This window comes from Tamandua tetradactyla, chromosome 5 (genome assembly GCF_023851605.1).
Source record: "Tamandua tetradactyla isolate mTamTet1 chromosome 5, mTamTet1.pri, whole genome shotgun sequence".
Classification (NCBI taxonomy): domain Eukaryota; kingdom Metazoa; phylum Chordata; class Mammalia; order Pilosa; family Myrmecophagidae; genus Tamandua; species Tamandua tetradactyla.
The window spans coordinates 52,508,047-52,531,583 of record NC_135331.1 but is presented as its reverse complement, the minus strand read 5'-3'; the positions used below and the strand labels follow the sequence as shown (position 1 = coordinate 52,531,583).

Below are 23,537 nucleotides of genomic sequence, written 5' to 3'. Positions count from 1 at the left end.
ACATCTTTTCGTTTGGTCAAACACAGAAGTGAAATTGTAAAATACAGACAAGATCATCCTTTACCCTGCATTCTGAGATAACCAGATTAGCTTCATTCATATCTCTAATTGAAATCTGATCCCTTTTTCAGCTTCTTTAACAGTTGCTATATGGAATAATGCTGACTTTTAGAGCTGGAGGACTCTAACTCTGAGTCTCAGGTGTATACAGATACCCAAAGTTCCAAGGAACTAGCAGGTTATATACAAAGAGCACAGCATCTCAGAATTTAGAAATAACAGTTAAAACTCAGGGATAAATGTGACTGCTGTAAGGGTTTAGATTCTAGGCCTTAATCTTCATACAGTATTGTGCTATTCATTTCTGAACCTTTGCAATGAGCCTTATTGAACATCCTGCACTTCTTAATCATCATTTGCCCAATTACTGCTGAAATTTTATCTCCTGATAACCTATGCTCTCAAATTTAATTCTGAGTTTGCACATTATAATTAGTTTATATTTATATTTGTCCTTTTGTTTCCGGCTTGTTTAGCTGAACATAACGTCCTCAAGGTTCATTTACCTCATTGCATACCTCACAACTTTATTCCTTTGTGCAGCCATGCAGTATTCCATCTTATGTATACACCACAGTTTGCCCTTTCACTCATTAGTCAATGACTCTTGGGCAACCTCCATCAATTGGAAGCCGTGAATAATGCTGCCATATAGATCAGGCTGCAAATGTCTAGTCATGCTCCTGGTTTTAGTTCTTCCAAGTATATACTTCGTAATGGGATTACGGGATCATATGGCACCATTATACTTGGCCTCCTTTGGAACCGCCACACTGCTCTTCAGGGGGGCTGCACCATTCTACTTCCCTACCAAGAATGAAAAGGTATAACTGTCTCTCCACATCTTCTCTAGCATTTGTATCTTTCTGCTTATTTTTTAAACAGTTTTATTCATATACCACACAATCCATCCCAAGTATACAATCAATGGTTCCTCATTTAAACACATAGTTATGCATTCACCACCACAATCTACATGACAGTATCTCCATTTCTTCCACAAAGAAAGAAGAAAAAAAGAGAAAGAGAAAAAGAAAAAAAATCCCATACTCCTCCCTTATATCCCCCTCTTACTGACATTTAACTTTAGCATATTGCATTTGTTACCGTTAGGGAACAAATATTACAATGGTACAGTTAACTACAGACGAGTTTGCCTTAATTGTATTTTTTTCTATATATCATTCTATTTTTAACACTTTACAATGGTGACATTAATTTGTTCTCACTCATGTAAAAACTTTCTTATATTTGTACAATTAATCACCAGCATCATCCCCTTGAGGTTTCACTAGTTTTACAGTCACAGTTTTTATCCTCTATATTTCCTTCTGGTGCCATACATACCTCTAGCCTCCTTCTTTATGGTTATATTGTCATTCATCTTTGTTCATTATACTTACATTATTGTGCTACCATCAAACAGTATTGTGCTATCTATTTCTGAATATTTACAATCAATCTTGTTAAACATTCTGTATTCCTTCAGCATCAAATTCCTGATCTCTACACTCTCTTTCTATCTCCTGATAATCTTGGTTCTCAATTTTAACTCTAAGACTTTGCTCATTATACTTAGTTCATATTAGTGAGACCATACAACATTTGTCCTTTGTTTCTGGCTTATTTTGCTCAACATAATGTCCTCAAGGTTCATCCACATTGTTGCATTCATTATGACTTTATTCTCTCTTACAGATGTATAATATTCCATTCTATGTATATACCACAATTTGCATCTCCACTTGCCAGTTGATGGATATTTGAACTATGTCTATATATTGGCAATCATAAAAAAATGCCACTGTAAACATTGGTGTGCAAATGTCTGTTCACGTCCTTGCTTTCAGTTCTTCAAATTATATACCTAATAATGGGATTGCTGGATTATATAGCAACTCTATACTTAGCTTCCTGAGGAACTGCCCAACTGCCTTCCAGGGCAGCTACACTTTCCACCAACAGTTTCTAAGTGTACCCATTTCTCCACATCCTTTCCAGTACTTATAGTTTTTGTTGATTTTTTTTATAATGGCCATTCTAGTAGGTGTGAGATGGTATCTCACTGTGGTATTGATTTGCATTTCCCTGACAGCTAGTGAAGTTAAGTATCTTTTCATATGCTTTTGAGTCATTAGTATTTCCTCTTTAGAAAAGTCTCTGTTGATGTCTTTTGCCCATTTTTTAAGTAGGCTGCTTGTCTTTTTGTTGTTTAGTTGTAGGATCGCTTTATATATTCTGGATGTTAAACCCTTATCAGATATGTGGTTTCTGAATACTGTCTCCCATTGAGTAGGCTGCCTTTTACTTTCTTGACAAAGTCCTCTAGGGGCAAAAGTATTCAGTTGTAAGGAGATCCCATTTATCTATTTCTTCTTTCATTGCTTGTGCTTTGAGTGTAAATTCCAGGAAATCATTTCCTATCACAAGATAGTTAAGATACTTCCCTACATTTTCTTCGAAGAGTTTTATAATCTTAGCTCTAATGTTTAGGTTTTTCCTCCCTTTTTATTTAATTTTTTATAAAGTGTGAAATAAAGGTCCTCTCTCATTCTTTTGGATATGGATATCCAGTTCTCCAAGCACCATTTGTTGAAGAGACTGTTCTGTCCCAGTTGAGTAGACTTGGCTACCTTGCCAAAAATCAGCTGTCCAGGGCAGGCCATGGTGGCTCAGCAGGGAGAGTTCACGCCTGCCATGCCGGAGACCTGGGTTCGATTCCCGGTGCTTGCCCATGCAAAAAAAAAAATCAATTGTCCATAGATGAGAGGGTCTATTTCTAAGCTCTCAATTTCATTCTTTAGTATATCTATCTTTATGCCAGTACTTGATCTTTTTTTCTAAATAATATTCTTATTAAGAAATCTTTAGACAAATAAAATCCATATATGGTACATAATCAATGGCTCACAATATTATCGCATAGTTGTGTATTCATCACCATAATTATTTTTAAAACATTTGCATCACTCTTATTACTTTTTTTTACTCTCTACTACATCTACTCTAGTACATAGAAGTAACAGACAAGGGAAAAGAAAGACATCCCATGTCTTCAAATACATAGAGCATCATTTTATAGGCACACATAAGCATAGCTGAGTTCTCTCTATACTTACTACCTTGCAGTAACTGGAAAGGTGAAGTAAATTAAATGCAGTAGTTTCAAAGGTCTTTTCTGGTAACTGGACTTCCCTTAGAGGTGCCACTAGATTGCAGCTTACATAAATCTAAAGGACAGGTAGTAACAATAAACATCAAGCTAAATCAACGGCATGATAATAGTCCAAAGCAACAGGAAGATTGGATAAAAGCATATCTGAGAGTGGACTGTAATTTTGTAAATTAAAATGTAATGTATTTGTGGTTAATTTTAAGAGTTTACTGTAGATTAACCAAAAAACCCAAATGAGCAATGCTACCTAAGGTTGACGATTTTAACTCCCAATTTAAATCAATTGTTTTCAAAGAGATATTTTACAACATATAGATTGCCAAATGAAATATGGGAGAAATGTTTTTGCCTGAGGACAAATGTTAACTGGTGAGGAAAATAGGATAGAAACTATAAAGAAAAATTTACTATTAACCAGATTAAATGAGCTGATACATAAAAAAGGACTTTCAACAGTGCCTGGCATATGGTAAGTGATGAGAATTAATGCAGGTGAAACTGAAATAGGCCCTTACAGAGAGAAAGAGAGACTTAAAAATTTATTGTCATTTAAAACTTACAAATAAGGATATTGCTAGATCCTTCTTTTTAGAAGCGATCTGTAAATACCTGGACAAATACTTTGCTGGAGTTACAAATCTGTCTTTTTGCAAAGAAGCAAATATTGTTTGCCCTGAATTGAATTTTACAAGTCTGTCCATTATGAATTTTCCCTCCCTACTCTACCACTTCATTGCAGATCCCATGACAAAAATAAATATCAAACTTTAATTTACTTTCCTAAGTTTTCAAATTATGTAACTGCTAAAATATTTCTAATGCTATTATTTAACAACAAAACACAATGTCATACCTTTTGGATTTCTTCAGGTAAAGCATGCATGGGAATGTGGCGATCCATAATTTCCCAAAATATAAGGAACTCTGAAGTAAAATAATCTAAAAATATGGATGGCAATAGTCAGAATTGAAATAAAACAAAGCAAATTCAAATTAAAAGGTCATTTATAAGTTCTTGGGAATACTGGGGGGGTGAAACTGGGATAACTGTTATAGCAGATGGTACATCAACATTGAGTTAGAAGGTACAACTGGAATTTTAGGCCAGTATTAAGCCAATAGAAGAGAAAAGAACTATAGAGGAATCCTGCTGAGTTAAAAGTGATATTTTATCTTTCTTTAGAACTTCATAGTCTAATAGTTATTTCATAGTAGTTTACTGCTCATTATTTGTTTTGTAAATAGAGAATAATTATTTTTATTTTATTTGTTTTTTTAATCAATATATTTTATGAAAAGCTAAAAATATCTATAGTATTTTAATACAGCAGATAAGAAAAACAATTATGGTCTGTATGCTGACTTAAAGTCATTTTAAATGAAAAAATTTAAATGACTTTAAGTCAGCATACAGACCATAATTGTAGTACAGAAAAAATATTTAGTTACCAAATTAAATTTGATATATAAGCCCTAAAAAAGAAAAGTTGCAAAACATAAGAAGTGTCAATTGTAGCTAAGATGGAATTTATGTAATTTTAATACAGACATTTCACTTATAATAGAATATCATTTTCTAAGAAAACAAACCAAAATAAAAGTCTATCACCACTTTCATAAAACAACACAGGATGACTGTGTGCTCCTAAACTTAGTGTTGTTTTTTATAAATCCTTCCCAAAGGAGGAGAAAGAATAGGCTGTCCAGTTTCATGAGTGAGGAATATACAGTGCTAGATAGAAAAACAAATATAGAGTGATAGATAGATACACAGAGAGAGAGAGATTTGGGGACAGTGCAGCAGAGTAAGGTGGCACACAATTTCACAGCAGAGCAGAAGCCTGGGAGCCATGAGTTTTGCTGTGTTGTTTTGGTTTTGTTTTTATTTTTTGTCTTTATTATTCAACTACTCATACATTGGATAAAGGGACTGTCAGTCAAAAGGTTTTTACAATCACACAATCACAAGATAAAAGCTAAACTACTGGATTACAGTTCAACTATTTCAAGTAGTTCCTTCTAACTAATCTTTTTTTTTTTCATTTCTAGTTATTCATTTTTATCATATTCTACAGTGAAATCCAGTCCATGACAGACTAGAACTTGAACACTTCACCATGCAGCTCGAGAAGCTCTGTGCTAAAGGGTCGCCAACAAGCTCAGATCACCCTCACCCCATGGCAGCCGGCACTGGTGGACCAGATCTGCCACATCAGGACATGGGGGGCGACTACAGGGTTGCCTGGGATGGTATGGGGAAGAGGTCAGGCAGGCCCCACAAGGCATCTTCCATCTTGGCCGAGACTCTACTGGCAAGATGTCAGCCTGCCCATTTCATGGCACCTTGCTGCATTCTCGCCTTTCTCTCCCAGGATGCAGAGTTCACTTTTCACTGAAGTTGCTGAGAATCATCCATCTTCTTTTCCACACACACGCAGAGAAGTGTGATAAGGCCCACAACTCCACTGAACTCTGTGATAAAGGTGCTTCCACTCAATTACCCACTGTCATTACTTAATTTGAGAGTTTTTGTCTCATTTAAATCAAGTTACTTGACTTAATCTCATTATCTGAACAAACACTACATTTGATAATCTAGACTTTTCTTTTTTTAACATTTTTTATTATAAAATATAATATATATATACAAAGCAAACAAAGAAAAAAGCAATAATTTTCAAAGCACACTTCAACAAGTAGTTACAGAACAGATCCCAGAATTTGTCATGGGCTATTATTCCATCATCTCAGGTTTTTTCTTCTGGCTGCTCCTAAACACTGTAAACTAGAAGGAATATTAATATAGTGATTCAGCAGTCAGACTTGCTTGCCAAATCTTATTCTCTCTGTTATACCTCCTCCTTCTCCTTTGATGCTTCTCCCAATCTATAGGGATCTTTTAGACAATGCCCATTCTGACTTTTTAAAAATATATATATATACATATATTTTTAAATATATTTTTACTGAGATAGCTTCATACACATAGTCCATCCAAAGTATACAATGGCCCACAAAATCATCACATAGTTGTGTATTCATCGCCGTTATCACTTTTAGAATATTTGCACCACTCCAGAAAAAGGAATAAAAAGAAAAAATTCATAAATCCCATAACCTTTACCCCTCCCTCTCACTGACTATTAGTATGTCAATCTACCCAGTTTTTTTTTACCCCTTATCCCCCTCTATTACTAATTATTTTTTAAACCTTTTTTTTTTTTTACTCATCTGTCCATATCCTGGATAAAAGGAGCATCAGACACAAGGTTTTCACAATCACACAGTCACACTGTAAAAGCTGTGTCATTATACAATCATCTTCAAGAATCAAGGCTACTGGAATATAGTTCACAGTTTCAAGTACTTTCCTTTAGCCACTCCAAATACACCACAAACTAAAAAAGGGATATCAATATAATGCATAAGAATAACTCCAGGATAACCTCTCGACTCTGTCTGAAATCTCTCAGTCACTGAAAGGTTATTTTGTCCCATTTCTCTTTCCCCTTTTGGTCAAGAAGTCTTTCTCAATCCCATGATGCTGGGTCCCAGCTTATCTCAAGAAACTTATCCCATGTTGCCAGGGAGCTCTCTACATCTTTGGGAATCATGTCCCACTGTGACAGTCTGCGTTTGCTGTGTACCCCAGAAAAGCCATGTTCTTTAATCCTCATTCAATAGTGCTGGCTGAGAGCTTTTTGTTTATTCATGGAGATGTGACCCACCCAATTGTGAGTGGTAACTTTTGATAAGATGATTTCCATGGAGATGTGTCTTCACCCTTCAAGGTTGGGTTTGCTTACTGGACCGTTTAAGAGGGAACCATTTTGGAAAAAGCTTTACAGCCCATGCAGTCAGAGACCTTTGGAGATGAAGAAGGACCACGTCCCCAGGGAAGATTCATGAAACAAGAAGTCTGGAAAAAAAAAAAATTAAAAAAAAGAAAAAAGAAATAAACAAGAAGCCTGGAGAGAAGGCTAACAGATGTCACTATGTTCACCATGTACCTTTCCAGTTGAGAAAGAAACCCTGAATTCCATCAGCCTTCTTGAATCAAGGTATCTTTTCCTGGGCCTTAGATTGGACATTTCTATAGCCTTGCTTTAATTTGGACATTTTCATGGCCTTAGAACATGTAAACTTGCAACTTAATAAATTTCTCTTTTTAAAACCCATTCTGTTGCATTCTGGCAGGTTGTAAACTAGAACACCCATGTAGAGAGAAGGGCAGTGAGTTTACCCCCCAAAATGGCTTAGAGAGAGAGGCTACATCTGAGCAACAAAAGAGGTTATCTGGGGGAGACTCTTCGGCATAATTATAAGTAGGCTTAGCTTCCCCCTTGCAGGAATAAGTTTCATAGGGGTGAACCCCAAGATCGAGGGCTCGGCCTGGCCTCTACTCCTTGCGAGAACATCAGGATTTTATGTTTTTGCTTTGGGACTGTGGGGTGCATGGACCAAGAATCAAACCCAGATCTCCCGTATCGCAGGTATCACTGAACCACCCGTACACCCTATGAGTTATTGACAAGAGAAATCTAGGAGTTCAGGAAAGGAAAATGTCTTATCTTTGAATGGGGATGGGAAATTGGTGAAGGCTTCCCAAGTTTGTTTGCATTTGATTACTGCAGGAATCTTTTTTGGGGGACATGGGCAGGATCCAGGAAGTGAACCTGGGTCTCTGGCACACAGGTGAGAACTCTGCCACTGAGCTACTGTTACCCGCCCAATCACTGCTGGATTTTCACAAAGACTGTAGAGGTATAATATTCTATCAGAGCAAACTAAGTCAAGGTGACAGAGAAAATGTAGTTGACAGTAAGTGCTTTAGTGTACAATTATTGTAAATTGTGCAACCATTGGGAGGAGAAAGGAGTCCCCATCCCCTATATTAGTAAAAATGACCTTCATCTTAACATGTTGCTGTTTAAAACAAAACTACTAATGGGACATCTTCCCACATATAACACAATATAGTGTGTATAGGTTTGTGTATGTGTTTCGCATAGTTAAAACTGGGGTTAACTATGTCAATACAAGTCCAAGTGGCCTGTATAATAATCTGTCATTAGGCACACTGCCATGGTGATATGGCAAATGGACAGAAGGCTCATCTCTCTAATTTCTTACATTTTATTCTAGACTCACCATAAGTAAAATAAAATGGGTATCATCTTAAACTCTATTGGGAGTAAAATTTTACCTAAAATTACCAACTAAATCTCCTTCTAAAGTTTGACTTGAAAGCATAGGTCTGAGTAACACTGTAAACAAGGCACAAGTGCAACTCTTTTTATTTACTAACTTCATGGTTTTTTAATCTATTCCAACTTTGTGGCCTTTCTATACCAAGGGGAGAAACTAGCATCTTCCAATTATTGAAGAAAATTTTAAAATAAAATCTCCTGGAAAGAGGTTTCTAGGTAAAGACGGTGGAATAGGGAGCTGTAGGATTCGGTTCATCCCAGAGGGAAGCTAGTAATCAGCCAGGAACTGTGTGAAACAACTGTTTGGGGGCTCCAGAGTCCAGAAGAACTTCATAAACCATCCAGGGAAAAGCAGAAGAAACAACCACAGTGAAGAGCTGTGAGTAGGTCTCTCCATACTGTAAAGGGGGGGCCTATCCCTTTACTGGCACAGCAGGCTTCCTTGGAAGCCACTTCTTGGCAGCAAATAGAAGTCCTCTTTCCCAAGAACAGGGAGGGGGACATAGCCAGGTACTGAGTGCAACTTTTGATTAGCAAATTCAGATTACTGGGTTTCAGGTCCAAGGACTGCCTCTGTTTCACTCTTCCAGAACAGAGAGAAGCCTGCAGCCTCTGTTTCAACCCTGCTCCCAGTAGGTGAGGAAATAGGGCTGAATAGAGACACATTGTCTTTTTGGGTGGCAGGGAACAGTTCACTGAAGGGTAGCTCTTCCCCAAGAAAGGGAGAGGCATGGCCCACACAGTTTGCTTCTTTTAATTAGAGATTTCAGATCACAGGATATAAGATCTGAACAGTGGTTTCAACCTGCTCTGACCAAAAGCAGCTGGCAGCCTTTGTCTAAACCATACCTCCAGGAGAGGCAGAGTCGGTTGATAATTAAAGGCACAGTACCAACTTAGGACTGAGGAGAAAAGTTGACTGAAGAGCACCATATACTGCAGGCACATGGCAAAACAAAAACCAAAAGAACAGATCAACAATCCCAGAGAAAGAGCAGATGAAAGAAAGGACACTTTCTCTGGGGGGAGGTGGGGATGTATTGAAAATATTACACAAATACCGCAATCTCAAAAATTGTACCATATATACAGGACAAGAATAAGATGAATAAGAGCTGAAAAATCTGATTAGTTAAAGACAAGCTATTTTAAAGGTCTAGAATAAATTATACTAAGTGTCAAAGAAGGGCTTTAGCACAAAACCAATCAACAAGAAAAGCAAGAGAGAAAAACTGACCTCCAGAATAAGATAAGATGCCTAGACACCAGCAAAAATTACAAGCCATACTGTGAAACAGTAATATGTAGCCCAAATCAACAAATTTAAACTTCAGACGAGACAAGGATTTGAAATGGCTAATCAATGATGTTTAAACAAATCCCACTAATAAATTCAAAGATATAAAGGAAAATATGGCAAAAGGTATAAAAGATATTAAGAAGACAGTAGGTGAGCATAAAGAAGAATTTGAAAGCATGCCAAAAAAAAAATTAACAGAACTTATGAGAATAAAAGCCACAACAGAAGAGATTAAAATATATTAGCATACAACAAAGGATCCTCGCCCCTCCCCCCCAAAAAAGGGCCCTGAATAGCCAAAAACATGTTGAAAAAGAAGAACAAAGTTGGGGACTCATACTTCTTGACTTTTAAAGAATATTACAAAGCTACAGTGGTCAAAACAGCATGGCACTGGCCTAAGGAGAGATATACTGATCAATGTAGTTGAATTGAGAGTTCAGAAACAGACCCTCACATCTATAATCAATTGATTTTTGACAATGCTGCCAAATCCACTCAAGTGAGACATAACAGTCTCTTCAACAAATGGTGCTGGGAATACTAGATCTTCATGTCCAAAAGAATGAAAGAAGAGCCTTATTTCATACTTTTTATACAAATGAACTAAAAATGGATCAAAGACCTAAATAGAAGAGCAAGGACCATAAAACTCCTAAAAGAAAATGTAGGGAAGCATCTTCAAATCTTGTGGTAGACAGTGGTTTCTTAAATTTGACAACCAAAGCACAAGCAATGTAAGAAATATATAGATAAATGGAACAGCATCAAAATTAAATTCTCTTGTGCTTCAAAGGACTCTGTCAAAAAAGTGATGATAGCCTACTCAATGGGAGAAAATATTTGGACACCACATATCAAATAAGGTTTTAATAGCCTTAATATATAAAGAAATCCTAAAAATCAACAATAAAAAGAAAAACAACCCAATTTAAAAATAGGCAAAAGACTTTAATAGACACTTTTCCAGAGAAGAAATACAAATGTCTGAAAAGTACAGGAAAAAATGCTCAGCATTATTAGTTACTAGGGGAATGCAAGTCAAAACCACAATGAGATATTTCATTAGAATGGTCACGATTGAAAAAATATAAAACTACAAGTACTAGAGAGGATGTGGAGAAATAGAAACACTTATTCACTGCTGGTGGGAATGTTGACTGGTATAATCGCTGTGGAAAACTGTTTGGCAGTTCCTCAAAAAGCTAAGTATAGAATTGTCATATGATCCAAAATCCTGCTACTATGCATATACTCAGAAGAACTCCAAGCGAGGACATAAGCAGACATTTGCACACCAATATTCAAAGTGGCTTTATTCACAACTGCCAAAAGATAGAACTCGTGTCCATCAAACAATGAATGGATAAACAAAATGTGGTATGCATATGATAGAATATTATTTAACTGTAAAAGGAATGAAGTCCTGATGTGTGTGACAACATGGATGAAACTTGCGGACATTGTATTCAATGAAATAAATGAGAGACAGAATGACAAATATTATATCATCTCACTAATATGATCTAATTATAATGAGTAAACTCATGGAGTTAAAATCTAAAGTATAGGTTAGCAGGAGATAGAATGAGGGTAGAGAATGGGAACCTGATACTTAATTTGTGCAGCATTTTTTTTTTTTTTTGCATACTGTATGGTGGGGTCACATTTCATTCCTTTCCATGTGAGTATCCTGTTATTGCAGGACAATTTTTGTAGAATTTTTTGTTTGTTTTTGTTGGTGGTCTGTTTGTTTGTTTGGGAAGGGCATGGACCGGGAATGGAACCCAGGGCTTTTGCTTGGCAGGTGAGAATTCTACCTCTGAACTACCCTCACACCCCCCTGTGCAGCATTTTTAATAAGGTTAATTGTAAAGCTTTGGAAATGGATGGAGGTGATGGTAACATATTATTGTGAGTGTAACTAATAGCGCTGAATTATGGGTGTGATTGTGGTTGAAAGGGTAAGTTTAGGCTCATGTGTGTCACTAGAAGGAAAGCTAGAGGCTCAAACATGGGGCTGTATAACAAAGTGAACGCTGTTATGGATGATGACTGCAGTTAATAGTACAAATATAAGAATGTTTTTCCATGAACTTGAACAAATGTACATCACTATTATAAAAGGGTGGTATACGGGAAAAATACACATAATGTAAACTATGGACTATAGTTAACTGAATTGTTGTAGTAGTCTTTCATCAATTGTAACAAAGATACCATACCAGTGCTGTGTCACTACTAGGGATATATAAGGGTTATGGGTTTTTCATTTTGGAGCACTGAAAATATTCTCAAATAGATTGTGGTGATGAATGCAGAGCTCTGTGATTATATTGAGAGCCAATGATTGGACACTTTGGATGGACTGTAGAAGGTATGAATAAAAAAATTTTTAAAAAAGAATACAACATCACTCAGGAAGTATTCACACTCAAAACATGACCTGAATCTAATCAGGAGGAAACATCAGACAGACCCAAATTGAGGGACATTCTATAAACAGCTGACTGTTCTCAACTCTTCAAATGAATGTCATAAAAGACAAAAAAAAAAAAAAAAAAGGCTGAAAAACAGTCCCAAAATAAATGAGTCTAAAGAGACATAATGACCAAATGCCACGTGTAATACTGGGTCAATTTATTGTTGTTGTTGTTGTTATAAAGAACATTAGACATTCGTAAAATTCAAATATGAACTGTATAATAAATAACATTATTTTAATGTTAAAAAAATATCCTGCCAACTCAGAAAATGCTCTTCATAATGTAGAAAGAAGACAATTTTATGATTGAATAAGCATTAAACCAGACTACCATCACAAGTAACCCACTATGAGATTACAAAAACAGAAAGTCCTATCCTTTTTTTTTTTTTTTTTTAACATGGGCAGGCACCAGAGTCGAACCCGGGTCTCCAGCATGGCAGGTGAGAGCTCTGCCCCGTAAGCTACCGTGGCCCGCCCCCCATCCTTTTTATATAGCCAAGCAGATACGATTCTTTACATACATGTTCTCAAGTAAAACGTAACTGATCCTCACAAAAGAGGACTTGACAACACCGTTTACTATATATTCCAATACAGTCCACCTTAAATTCACCTGGTAATTGGGGCAGCATCTGTGCTAACTAATTAGCTTTGTTCGAAGAAACATGACAACTAGATGTTTACAACTTGGAGAAAGCGTCTATATTCCCACAGCACGAGAGGGGCGCTATCTTCCTTGATGCTTACATTTTAAAGTGTCTCTGGTATCTAAAGAAAAGAATTGTTAGTTGGGCAGGAGGCTTATTTAGCCTTTAAAACGATTTATACACACATTAGAGGAACGGTGGATGGATTCACAAACAGGTTACTCAAGAATGGGGGGGGAGGCGGGTCTTTCCCATAATGTGGATATTATTAAACTTACTTTTACATTATTTCGCGTATTTTATCAAAATTAATCCCTTTTATTCTTTCACTTTACACACCGGTGATAACTGGCAGCAAAGCTATTTGCGAACCTGCGTGCCAAGATTACTAGAAAGATGTCAAAAACGCAGAAACATCCTGGATTGTTCACTTCCGAGTCCCTTCCTCAAACTACTGCCAAACTGGGTCATTAAATCAAGTTCAGTTTTCAGGCCCTTCGTAAAGAAAGAACCATTCCCCCTGACGTGAATGGACCACAATGGGCAAGTCAGGGGCAGGTGACGCGGAGGTTCATGCTGTCCTAACCATTTCCTGAAGAGAGAATTCCAAAATTCTGTTTGGAATTCTCCAAACAGAAACCAACTAGAAGGCCAATCAAAACTTCTGGAAGGGCTTTGAAATCTGTCCTTTTCTAACCTCGTTCCTTCGGGACCTGCCACGGCAGAAAGCGCAGCACGCGGGGTAGAGGCAGAGCCGCGCGCTCCAGGGCTAAGGGATGATCTGGGCCCGGTAAACTTGCAGAAACCCGGCAGAGGCCGAGAGGAGCACGCCTTCGGGGACGAGGCGCGGAGACCCATTCGCTAGCCCTGGGCGTCGCGACTCAGCTTTCCCGCCCACTCCCCGGTGTGCGAGCCCGCCTTCACTCCGGAACTGCGGGCCAGGGAACCGCGTCATCCGAGGGTCTAGGGACGCCACTGTCTCTCACCTAGACCTCGACTCCGCGGGGTGCGAAACGGCTTTCCCGGTCTCCCCGGAGACCGCGGTGCACGTCGGCCTGACGTCAGGGCGCGGTGACGTCACGGCCCACGCCGCCCACCGACGCGAAGCGGTGTACCCTCCTCTGCCCGGAGCCGAAAGCACCCGGGGGAGCGGTAAAGCTTTCGGCGGGGCCCGTAGGAAAGAGCTTTTCTCACCCAGACTGCTGTGAGAGGGAGGAAAGGGGTTCGCGGGATGGCGGGCTGGGGTTCTGGTAGCGGCTGCGGAAATGGAGGAAGACGTCCCCAACCATGTGGAGGTGCTGAAGGAGGGCGCTGTACCTCTCACTGCCTGCCCTAGCGCCTGGGAGGTGGACGTAGCAGTGGGCAGTTACTGTTCTTGAGTGCAAGAGGAGATATGCCGTGTAGAAGCCGTGGTGTAAAGGCAGGCTCTGGTTTGTGGCATTGCAGCGAGGGCAAGTTAGTTGGGAAGGCGTTGATAAAAATTTTATCCTAGTTCAAAAGTAGTCAAGATGAAGGACTTTGAAAGGTAGTTTTAGGTTTCTGGTACACACTATAACAGGCTGCCCACCCTTACACGTGACTTTCATTCATTCATACATTCATTCGTAAAACATATTTATTGATGACCTACTATGTGGCAAGCACTGCATTCCATGATAGGGTGATGCTCTGTGACGAAGACGGAAGGGGCCATTGGTATGATTAGCAGGTGATTCATTCATAATCCAGATCCCTCCTTTTTTGAGCATTACATAAGGTCCAAAATGCAGCTCTTCCAAGAACCAAAGAAAACATGGCTCCCTATCCGGGAAATAAAGAAAGTTGTTAATACCGAATGAAGTAAAGTTGAGTAAATACAAAGAAAATTAATTAGTAAAACCTGTAGATTTAGAGAAGTGATCAAATGATACAGTACTGGTATAGTAGTCACATTGCTGACTGATAGCTATTATTAATGAAAATGTCATGAAATAGAAACACTTCTTTAAAGCCCATTCCTCAGAGAACTTGAAATCTAGGAGACAGATGTACCCGTACACTTCCCCTGCCTGGTATTTGTACTCCCTGGCCTGACAGCGATTTTCTATTTCCATTCTCTAAAAAGCGCTTCTTTCCTTATCCGGAAAAAAATTAGGGGATTGAAGAAAGGACTGTGGGGAACAGAGGGCAGCCATGCAAGTGGTCAAAGAACAGCATGCTTGAGAATTATAGAAAACTTCCAGAGCTATTCAACCTCAAAGTGTTTCTTTGAGGGACAGTGTAGGAGAACTGTGCTCACTTTGTAACAGTGGGAATTCAGATACAAAATAGTTCATCCAGAGCCATTCAGTACCTAATTGGGGACAGGAGTTGCACACCTAAAACACAATCTTTCTGTTCTGAGGCCAGTATAGCTAGTAATTGGATTATTAGCAATAATAATATTTATTGAGTACCTTGTGTATATGATAAGGAAAGGAAATACTTTCAGGATGGGGGAACATCCAATCCAGCTGAAAAGCTGTATTCATTCTGTGGTTTGATATGCTTGTTCATCCGCACATTACACTTGAGACCAATTTTTCTTCCTATGTAAATGTTCCTTTAGAACATCACTGTCCAATAAGGGAGCCACATGTGGCTATTTAAATTCATTAAAATTAAAGTAAAAAATCTAGTTGTTATGTTACACTAGCCACATTTCAAGTGCTCAATAGCCACAAGTGGTTACAGTAATAGCACAGATATAGAACATTTTTGTCATTGTAGAAAGTTTTGTTGGACAGCAGTTCAAGAATTTCCTGAGTAAAAAGAGTTGATTCCTGAACAACGCAGAAAGTGGATCTAAAAAACAAAACAAAACAAAATTTAAGTAGCCCCCAAGCCTCTCTCCTGTGTGTTTTCTTGGTTCTTGGTGCTTTCAGTATCCCTCCCACCCCCGCTAACTCCCTTTCCAGGTTTCTCTTCTTTCCCTTTTTGTTAATCTCCTTTTCTCCACCCAATTACTGGCCATACTGGAGGGAAAATATGTATTTTAAATACTCCTATAATTGGGCATATTGAATAAACTTTTGTGTTATCCTGTTTTTAATTTTTAAATCAGTTCCACTTTTTACTGTGACTCTAAAAAAGAAAATCCACTAATAATCAATTAAGTTCCTTTTAACTTTTGTGACCTTTTATTATTATTTTTCCCCTGTGGGTCAGTGACTCCTTAAAAACAAAAATGCTTGTAGAATACTGTATAAATTGGTAGTTGTAAAACTAGTGCTTTCTACATGGTCTTCAGACATTTATGTTGTAATATTAACATTTATGATAGCACAGTATCTGTGCTTTTGTTTCTGTTATTAATTTACCTAAAGATATTTATCCAGCAGGACATTGTCATTCATTTAGGTAAGTAGTTTTACGCCCCCCTCCATTCCCCTTCCCCCAGTTCCATGAAAAGCATGTGGGAGAGAAGTACTTTATCTGCAAGTCAGAAGTCTATCCAAGATTGCTAAGTGAGCTCAGAATTGTGCAGACGGAGCAATGCAAAATTACAGTGTTAGGCCCAACTTCATTTTCTTCCCATGAAGAACACAATACAACCCCATCCTCTTAAAATTGGAAAAAAAAAATAGTTGCAACAGGCCTCCCATTTGGAAGCTTATATTGCTGTTTCTGGGTTCCATCCAATGCAAGTGCAGAATTTTTAAAAGCTAACATTTATTAAGCTGTTCCTATTTGCCACGCACTTCATATTCAATGTCTCCTTTAACTGAGAATGCTTCCTAACATAGTTTTTAGTCAGATTCTACTTAATTTTACTTTCACCCAAATGATGGAAGTGGCCAAGGACATGGCCTAACCCAAAAGCACATAAATGTACTATGGATTAATAACACGTGTAAATGTCGAAAAAGCATTTAATTATGCAAAGCTAACTTTGTTTTAGACTTATTTTCTTCATAACTTTTCCTGAAAAGCTTCCGGTTTCCAAAAAAAAAGGTCAGCTATAAGGTACCACATGGTACTTGCTTCGTTGTCCTTACCACAACACATTTTCTTCTTGCTAATATGTGGTTTGGATTTTATTTCTTAATACTGTGTTTTTTCTTTTAAGTGGCCATAAACAAAGTTTTAAACTGCTTTTTAAAGCTGCTTTACATATTTCGAACCTCAAATAACTCTGGTCTGGAGGTGGCTTTAACCACAAAATACTGTGCATGTTCATGGTGTTTTATAATCCACCATATGTACAGTGTAAACTTGAGTACCTAATAAAATAAAGGGCATGATCCTTAAATAGCATTTCTCTCTAGGAGTTCAAATACTTTGTCATTTGCACAGGAATAAATTGTGCACTCAATTCTTTTTGGCTTTGAGAATATGATTATTGAACAAAATTTCCAGAGAAAGTTAGACCTCTAAATGATAAAAATCTACTTTCAATATCAAAAATCAAGCACTATAAAAAAATCTTTGATGTTTGTAAATATATTTCCTTATGATCTACTATCTGATAAGAAATTGTACTTTGAGCCAAATATAACTTAATATGTTACATGGATGTGTTTTTAAACACATACATAAAAGAATAACATTCTAATGACACCAAATTAAAGCTCTTCTAATGAATCTGATGCTCAGAAATGTGGTACTGACCTCTTTAAGAAAATGATCTGCAATGTAAATTACCCAAATTATTTTCATTAAACGTGTAGCATCCAATATCTGGCCTATAATCAGCACTTAATAAATGCTAATGAATTCAAAGACTCAAAATTGATAACTGCCTGATGCATTTAAAAACAACTTTTACAGAATTTATTATTTGCTTGTGCAATGAAACTATTGCTTTTTTATTTCTGAGATTTCCACAGGATTCTAATGAAGCATCTAAGAACCTAAATTACATTTGTTTTGATAAATGATTGGCAGAAGTGATTTCATTCTACCTCTACAGAGATGAAGTTCATGTTTCTGTGCCTATAATTGTAGGTAGGTACTAAATTTATAGGTAAGAAATTACAGCAATTTTCCTGTCATTCTGTTATATCTTTATTATAGAATATGTTTAATACTATTATATAAGGAGTTGTGAATCATCTTGATATTCTCTTACAAACTACAGATAAAAAAAAAATACCAAGCATTACTATCAGATCTCTTAAATGGGTAAAAAAGATTAATTACTGTAGTCCTCATTCACAAGGGTGTAGAGCAACCAGCATTCTTATGCATTGCTTGCTATAAGAGTAAAAAATTAGAACATTTATTATGTACTGAACACCTTAAAATGTTCAAAATTGTTTTATACTGGACACTTTGTCTCCCTTCTTTTATTCAAGAATCCAGACCTCTCCATCCCTACCTCCAACCTCTCCCCTACCCACCCCCCAATCACCACCACCCAGCACCCGTGAAGCAGCCCAACTTCAAGAGTGAGCTCAGAGTAGGCCAATTTTCTAACCCCGTTCCCTATGACCCAATTCTGACCAGAGAGACTCTAGAAGAAGGTTGTCAGAAGCTTCAAAAGTTTTATCTTCTCATTAAGAGAGAGTAGGAGTATAAGCATATACAGTCAGTATTCATCACAGTCTTGTTTATATTTTTTAAAATTGGAAATACCAAAATGTGAAATAAATGTATCCAAACAAAAGTATTGTTTAGCTGTTAGAAATGATGTAGTTCTTTGATGGTGTAGAATGCCCCAACAGACTGTTCTGAAAAAAAAAAAAAAAGCAAGTTAAAAATAGTATTCCACATATACATTTTGTTCATTGTTTCTATAAATGTGTATTTTATTAGTCAGAATGCTAAGGTAGCTCAAAGAATCAATAGAAGAGCTGGATAATCAGGCTGTAAAGACACAGGAACCAGGACTGCTCTGGGAGCTGCAGACACTGGATATTGGAACTCTGGAATGCCATCTAGAGCCTCTGCCCTTCATGAACGTTGGTTCCATTCTCTTTCACCACCAACAGTCTTAACAACACGGCTGGGCAGTGGTGGCTAATGGTCCAGTTTTGCCACCAACAGGAAGCCAGGGGCCTCGTGTTAACCTCCAGTTAGAAAAATTCTCGCAAAGAACTTTGTTTGGCACAGCTTGAACTACACATCAATCTCTCGGCCAAATCACAGAGGCTAGGAGGAGTCAGGAACCATGACTAGCTCAGTTTCAGCTAGATCGATGCCTCTTGAAAAGCTGTGGGGACCAAATGGGCAAGGGCATACACAATGATACCTCCCTTTCTAATTAAACGTCTAAAAGATGAAAGCAGAAGCAAAACCTATTAGGAGAGGCAGTTCTGTTTCCAAAGGAATGGGTGCTGGACAGACAAAATAAACATTTACTACATGCACTTAAGTAAGAATCAGAGTTAGCCAGGGGAAAATTTTTAAATTAGACAGTGAATTTTGCTTTCTCTTTGCACACGTGCTAAGCTGAATACAGAACACTTGTACTCTGAAAAGGCTTCCCAGAAGTTTGTGGCAGATATCTTACCCAGGAGAATACTTCTCTTCTTCGATAATAAAGATGTGTGTGTGTCAGTACCTAAAGGTAAAAGAGTAGTAAATGAGAGCATAGATCTATCAAATGAAGTGTAAATAAATTGAAAGTAAGTTGATGTGGCGTTTTCAAGAGCTTTCAGTTGACTGGGATGGTTTTGTACGTTAACTTGTCTTGGGGTTAACATTTTTGTTTTGCCCTCCAACCTTGATTTATCTACAAATCTACAAACATTTTAATCATATAAATAGATATCTGGGCAAAAAACACTTTTCGCTCATGATCTTGGAATGTAACTTAAATCCTGTCGTCTCATAACGGTGGTTACCTTTTTAAAACGACCTAGGGCTTTTGAGTCATCATATTTAAAAAGTCTCTTTAGTGAGTACGCCAGGGAGATCAGAACCTCTGATTTTAAAACAAAGCACTGCAAAGAAAACTTCTAGAAGGAATAGCAGCATGCACAGAATCACGAGCAGTCAAAATGTGCATCCCAAAGCCACCGGCCTGATCGTTTCACTGTCCTTGCTCTGGTTCCTTGCTGTGTAAACTTGTCACGCGAACCGCACCTGTGCTCCTGCCTCTCAATTTAAACCTTTTCTTAGAGAGTTTCCCCGGCATAACTGCTTAGTGATAGAGCAGCTCTGGTTCCCGGTTCCTCTAGTGCATCCTGTCTGCGCGGGTTTTATTACCGAGTGTTATTCACGTTCTGATAACGAAACGCCCCGGTGAACTCACTCTCAGTCCCACAAATATAGCGTGACTCTTCTCCCCGCTGGGGTTGTAAAAGTGGAACCGGGCGCCGCCCTCTAGCACCTGCACCACCCTCCGCCCGCGGCGACCGCGGCAGGCCAGGTCGGGGAGGGCCGTCCGCGGCACGAAGTGCGTGCGGCCGCCTGGCAGGCGAGTCACGCAATCCCCCGCGTTCCCGCTGCCTGCGTGCCGGCATCCGGACGGGCCCCGCCCCCGCCGCCTTCGTGCACATTCCGGGCTTCCGGACGGGCCCCGCCCCCGCCGCCTTCGTGCACATTCCGTGCTGCCTGGAGGGCCCGGAGCCCACCTCGCGTGCCGACCCTGCCTTGCAATCAGCCGACGGAATTCCAGATTCCGCCGGGCTCCCGACGGCCCCGCGCCCTCCGCTGGATGTCGCCAGAGCGGATGATGCCCACATCTTAACACTGAAAAGTTTCCATCGCCAATGTAGGGAAGCAAACACTTTTCTGGCTGCGGAACAAGGAGGAAAGGGAGGCAGGCGGGGCAGCGGTCTCGCCCGGTAGACCCTTCTCGACTTCCTTGGCCTCCTTGGCGCCTGCTCGCCGCTTGATCTGCCTGACCCGACCGTCGGACCATCCCGGGTCGAGCGGCTACGGCAAAGTGGCGGCGGGCAGGCGGATGCAGTGCGGTCTCGCGCCCGCTCGCTCGGGGAAGGCCTCGAAGGAAGAGGCCTCGCGCGGGCGGACTCCGCTCCGCCCTGCCCGCCCCGCCTCAACCGCGGTTCCGGGACGCCAGAGCCCGGGGCGCGCGGTGACACCCGAGGCGCGCGGGAAGCGAGTTTCGTTGCCGGGCGACTAACCCCTGCGATCCAGCCCCTTTCCCGGAATTCAGAGGTGGAGAGACGGCACCTGTGCGCCGGGGGCAGTTAGGGGTAGGGCCCCCCACAGGCTGCAAAGGGTGAAGGCCAACGCTTGGTACGTTTTATTTGTTGACGTGTGAGGGCCATCTTTTTTGAAGGATGAGAACGGGGGCGTTACTCACAAGAAGGCTGGGCTTCCCGCCTGGCGGGCCGCGCGAAGCCGGACGCGTCGGCACGAAGGTTCAGGGGTGGGCACGCGGGCTGCCTGGCGCCTCTTACGGCCCGCGCGCGCACGCAAGGGGAAGAGCGTGTCGTGACCACCGGCGATGAGATCAGTTTGAATAACCACAGGGTTGGGGCCGCGAAATGCAGCGAGTCACGCAGTCGCTGCCTCAGCCGGACGCAGGCTCTGCCCCTGCGGCTGCAGCCGTTCCGCGCGCCGGCCAGGGGGGCGGGAGTTTGGGGTGCATCTGTCTCTTCCAGGCCCTCGTCGGGGGTGGACGTCAGAATTAACCCAGGGGGGTAACGAGAGAGGGGAGAACCAGACAACAAAACCGTTCAAAATGCAGCTGACATAGGGGGCTTTCAGTGAGCCAAACAACTTGTAAGGCACACGGTGAAAATTACCTCTGTGAATCAGTGTCATACATTGTGCAAAGGAGATAACTGTTTAAAAACCACCGTAACATGGAACTCAAAAGTCGTTAAAATGTGCCTTTAATTTGTTTATATTAGTCCGTTTAACAGGGGGTGCACACAGCTTACTTATGCGTGCGTGGAATTTATACCATCAAGTCTGGAGGCATGGTTTGGCAAGAGAAGTAATTAGGAATTCATTAAGAGACTCCGGGTACAAACAGTAAGATCACTTAAAAGGACAAATTAACTGAAAAAACAAAATTCAGTCCATGACACAGGAAGGCATTATATTCATCTTTTCATGACCTTGAACATTTTGTAAAAACTCAATAACACGACGGAAACATAATTAGACACAGAAAATACAATTATTTAGCGTTGCCAGACGAATGTCTGAAATAAACCTTATGTTAATGGACACATGAATAACACCCACAACATATGAGACAGAGCGGTATATCTTTAATAGTTGTATTTCAGTAATTTCCTTACTATGTATATGACTCACTGGTAGGTATGTCAGTATGAAACAATTAGAATTAATCACCCCAAGTGCAGAATAGTTTCAACTCTGAATTTTAAATATTTGTTATGAGTTATTTTTTTTAAACAAAATGTTTGTAGGTGATTTCAGTAAGGAGATAAGGATTTGGACTTTTTCAAGTGCCTAGCAGAGAGCATCAGATGAATATTTTGAATGAATGCATGCTTGAATGAATGGATAGGCAATGTTGTGTGATGGTTGGCTGTGAACTAAAGTGTCGTGAACTTCTGTAGATACTAGCATGATGGAAATAATGCATACATACTTCACCAGAGGTGTGGGGGAAATTACTCCTTGCACAGATTCTTTAAGATTTTGGGGGGAAGATTATGTATTTAATTATTATAGATATTATATCACTGTTATGACAACCCATAAATACAATTGCAAAACTATAAAATAATGTTTAAAGACAACTGTCACCATTTTTTTTTCATCTGTACTTAATCTATCAAGTACAGTGTGGGAAGCTGCAGCCATATGAAAACTATTTGACTTCTAGAAGCTTCGTTGTCCTTCATCAATTATTTCTGGATGTGTAATGGAAGCTTTAAATAATAATTAAGTATTAGTAGTATTTATGGTGATGGGTTTTCACATTTATAGAGAGCTGGAACTTCTGGTCTGTGAAGTGCCTAGGAGAAAACGGATTTTTTTGATGACTTTCCTAACTTGATATGTAGAATCTTGAAGGTCTGGGGCATTCTTGTAATTTCCTGCTGCTGAATGACTGAAAGGCTAGGGTTAGAAATTTATTCATTCAATATATATATATATAAAGGACCTACTGTGTGCCAAGCATTGTTCTAGGTGATGGAGACAGCAGTGAACAGGCAAAACTGTCTGATTATTTAACGTTCAAATGTTTTGGGGGTCAGTATTTACATGCAAACCGCATCTTTGTATAAATGTAAAACCCTTCCTAGTTCAGAGTTTTTGGTAGAGGGCCTGAGAAGGGAAAGAAAAAACAGCAAACATCAAAGAGGGGCTCTATGGAAAGGAAGCGGAAAGGGAATTCAGGATAGAACAGTGGTAAGTGGTCTTGATTTAACTCAGAAGGTAGATTCCAGTCCTTAATCACTGACCTAATCTTCTCTATTTAAAAAAAAATCATAAAACAAAACCATGCAATACTTTCCGTTTTCCATCATTTTCCATATTTAAGTTACTCTCATCTTTCATAATGACCGCAGCTATCTCTTCATGCTGTGTGTGCCCCTCTGGCAGAGCCCCATGTACTTGTCAGTTTGTGCCTTAGATAAGGTGAATAGGTACTGAACTCCAATCCCAGGTTCACCTGTCAACCCATATGCTTTGTTTCCACCTCAGGAAAGGGCACCTTTTTCTAACTTGAACAAAGGCAGTGTAGGGTCAGCAGTGACTGTTCCTCAGAGTTCTCAGGCAAATAGCTCCCATTTGCCCC

The 23,537-nt window shown here is 39.4% G+C and overlaps 1 protein-coding gene across 12 annotated transcripts in view; it reads right to left on the bottom strand.

Annotated features, from left to right (window-relative positions):
• The window catches only part of LEKR1 (leucine, glutamate and lysine rich 1), a 281,731-nt gene extending 266,471 nt beyond the window's left edge, over positions 1-15,260 (bottom strand). For 2 of the 12 annotated variants that reach the window (XM_077160861.1, XM_077160870.1), the window contains exons 1-3: positions 14,511-15,260; positions 4,089-4,174; positions 3,183-3,290 (exon numbers count right to left, since the gene is read on the bottom strand). In XM_077160861.1, the coding sequence (XP_077016976.1) occupies positions 3,183-3,290; positions 4,089-4,174; positions 14,511-14,628 (312 nt within the window). In that variant the 5' untranslated portion in view covers positions 14,629-15,260. The other 10 variants (XM_077160862.1, XM_077160864.1, XM_077160867.1 and 7 more) reach the window with 10 other exon arrangements.
• Between the last annotated feature and the right edge of the window lie 8,277 nt (positions 15,261-23,537).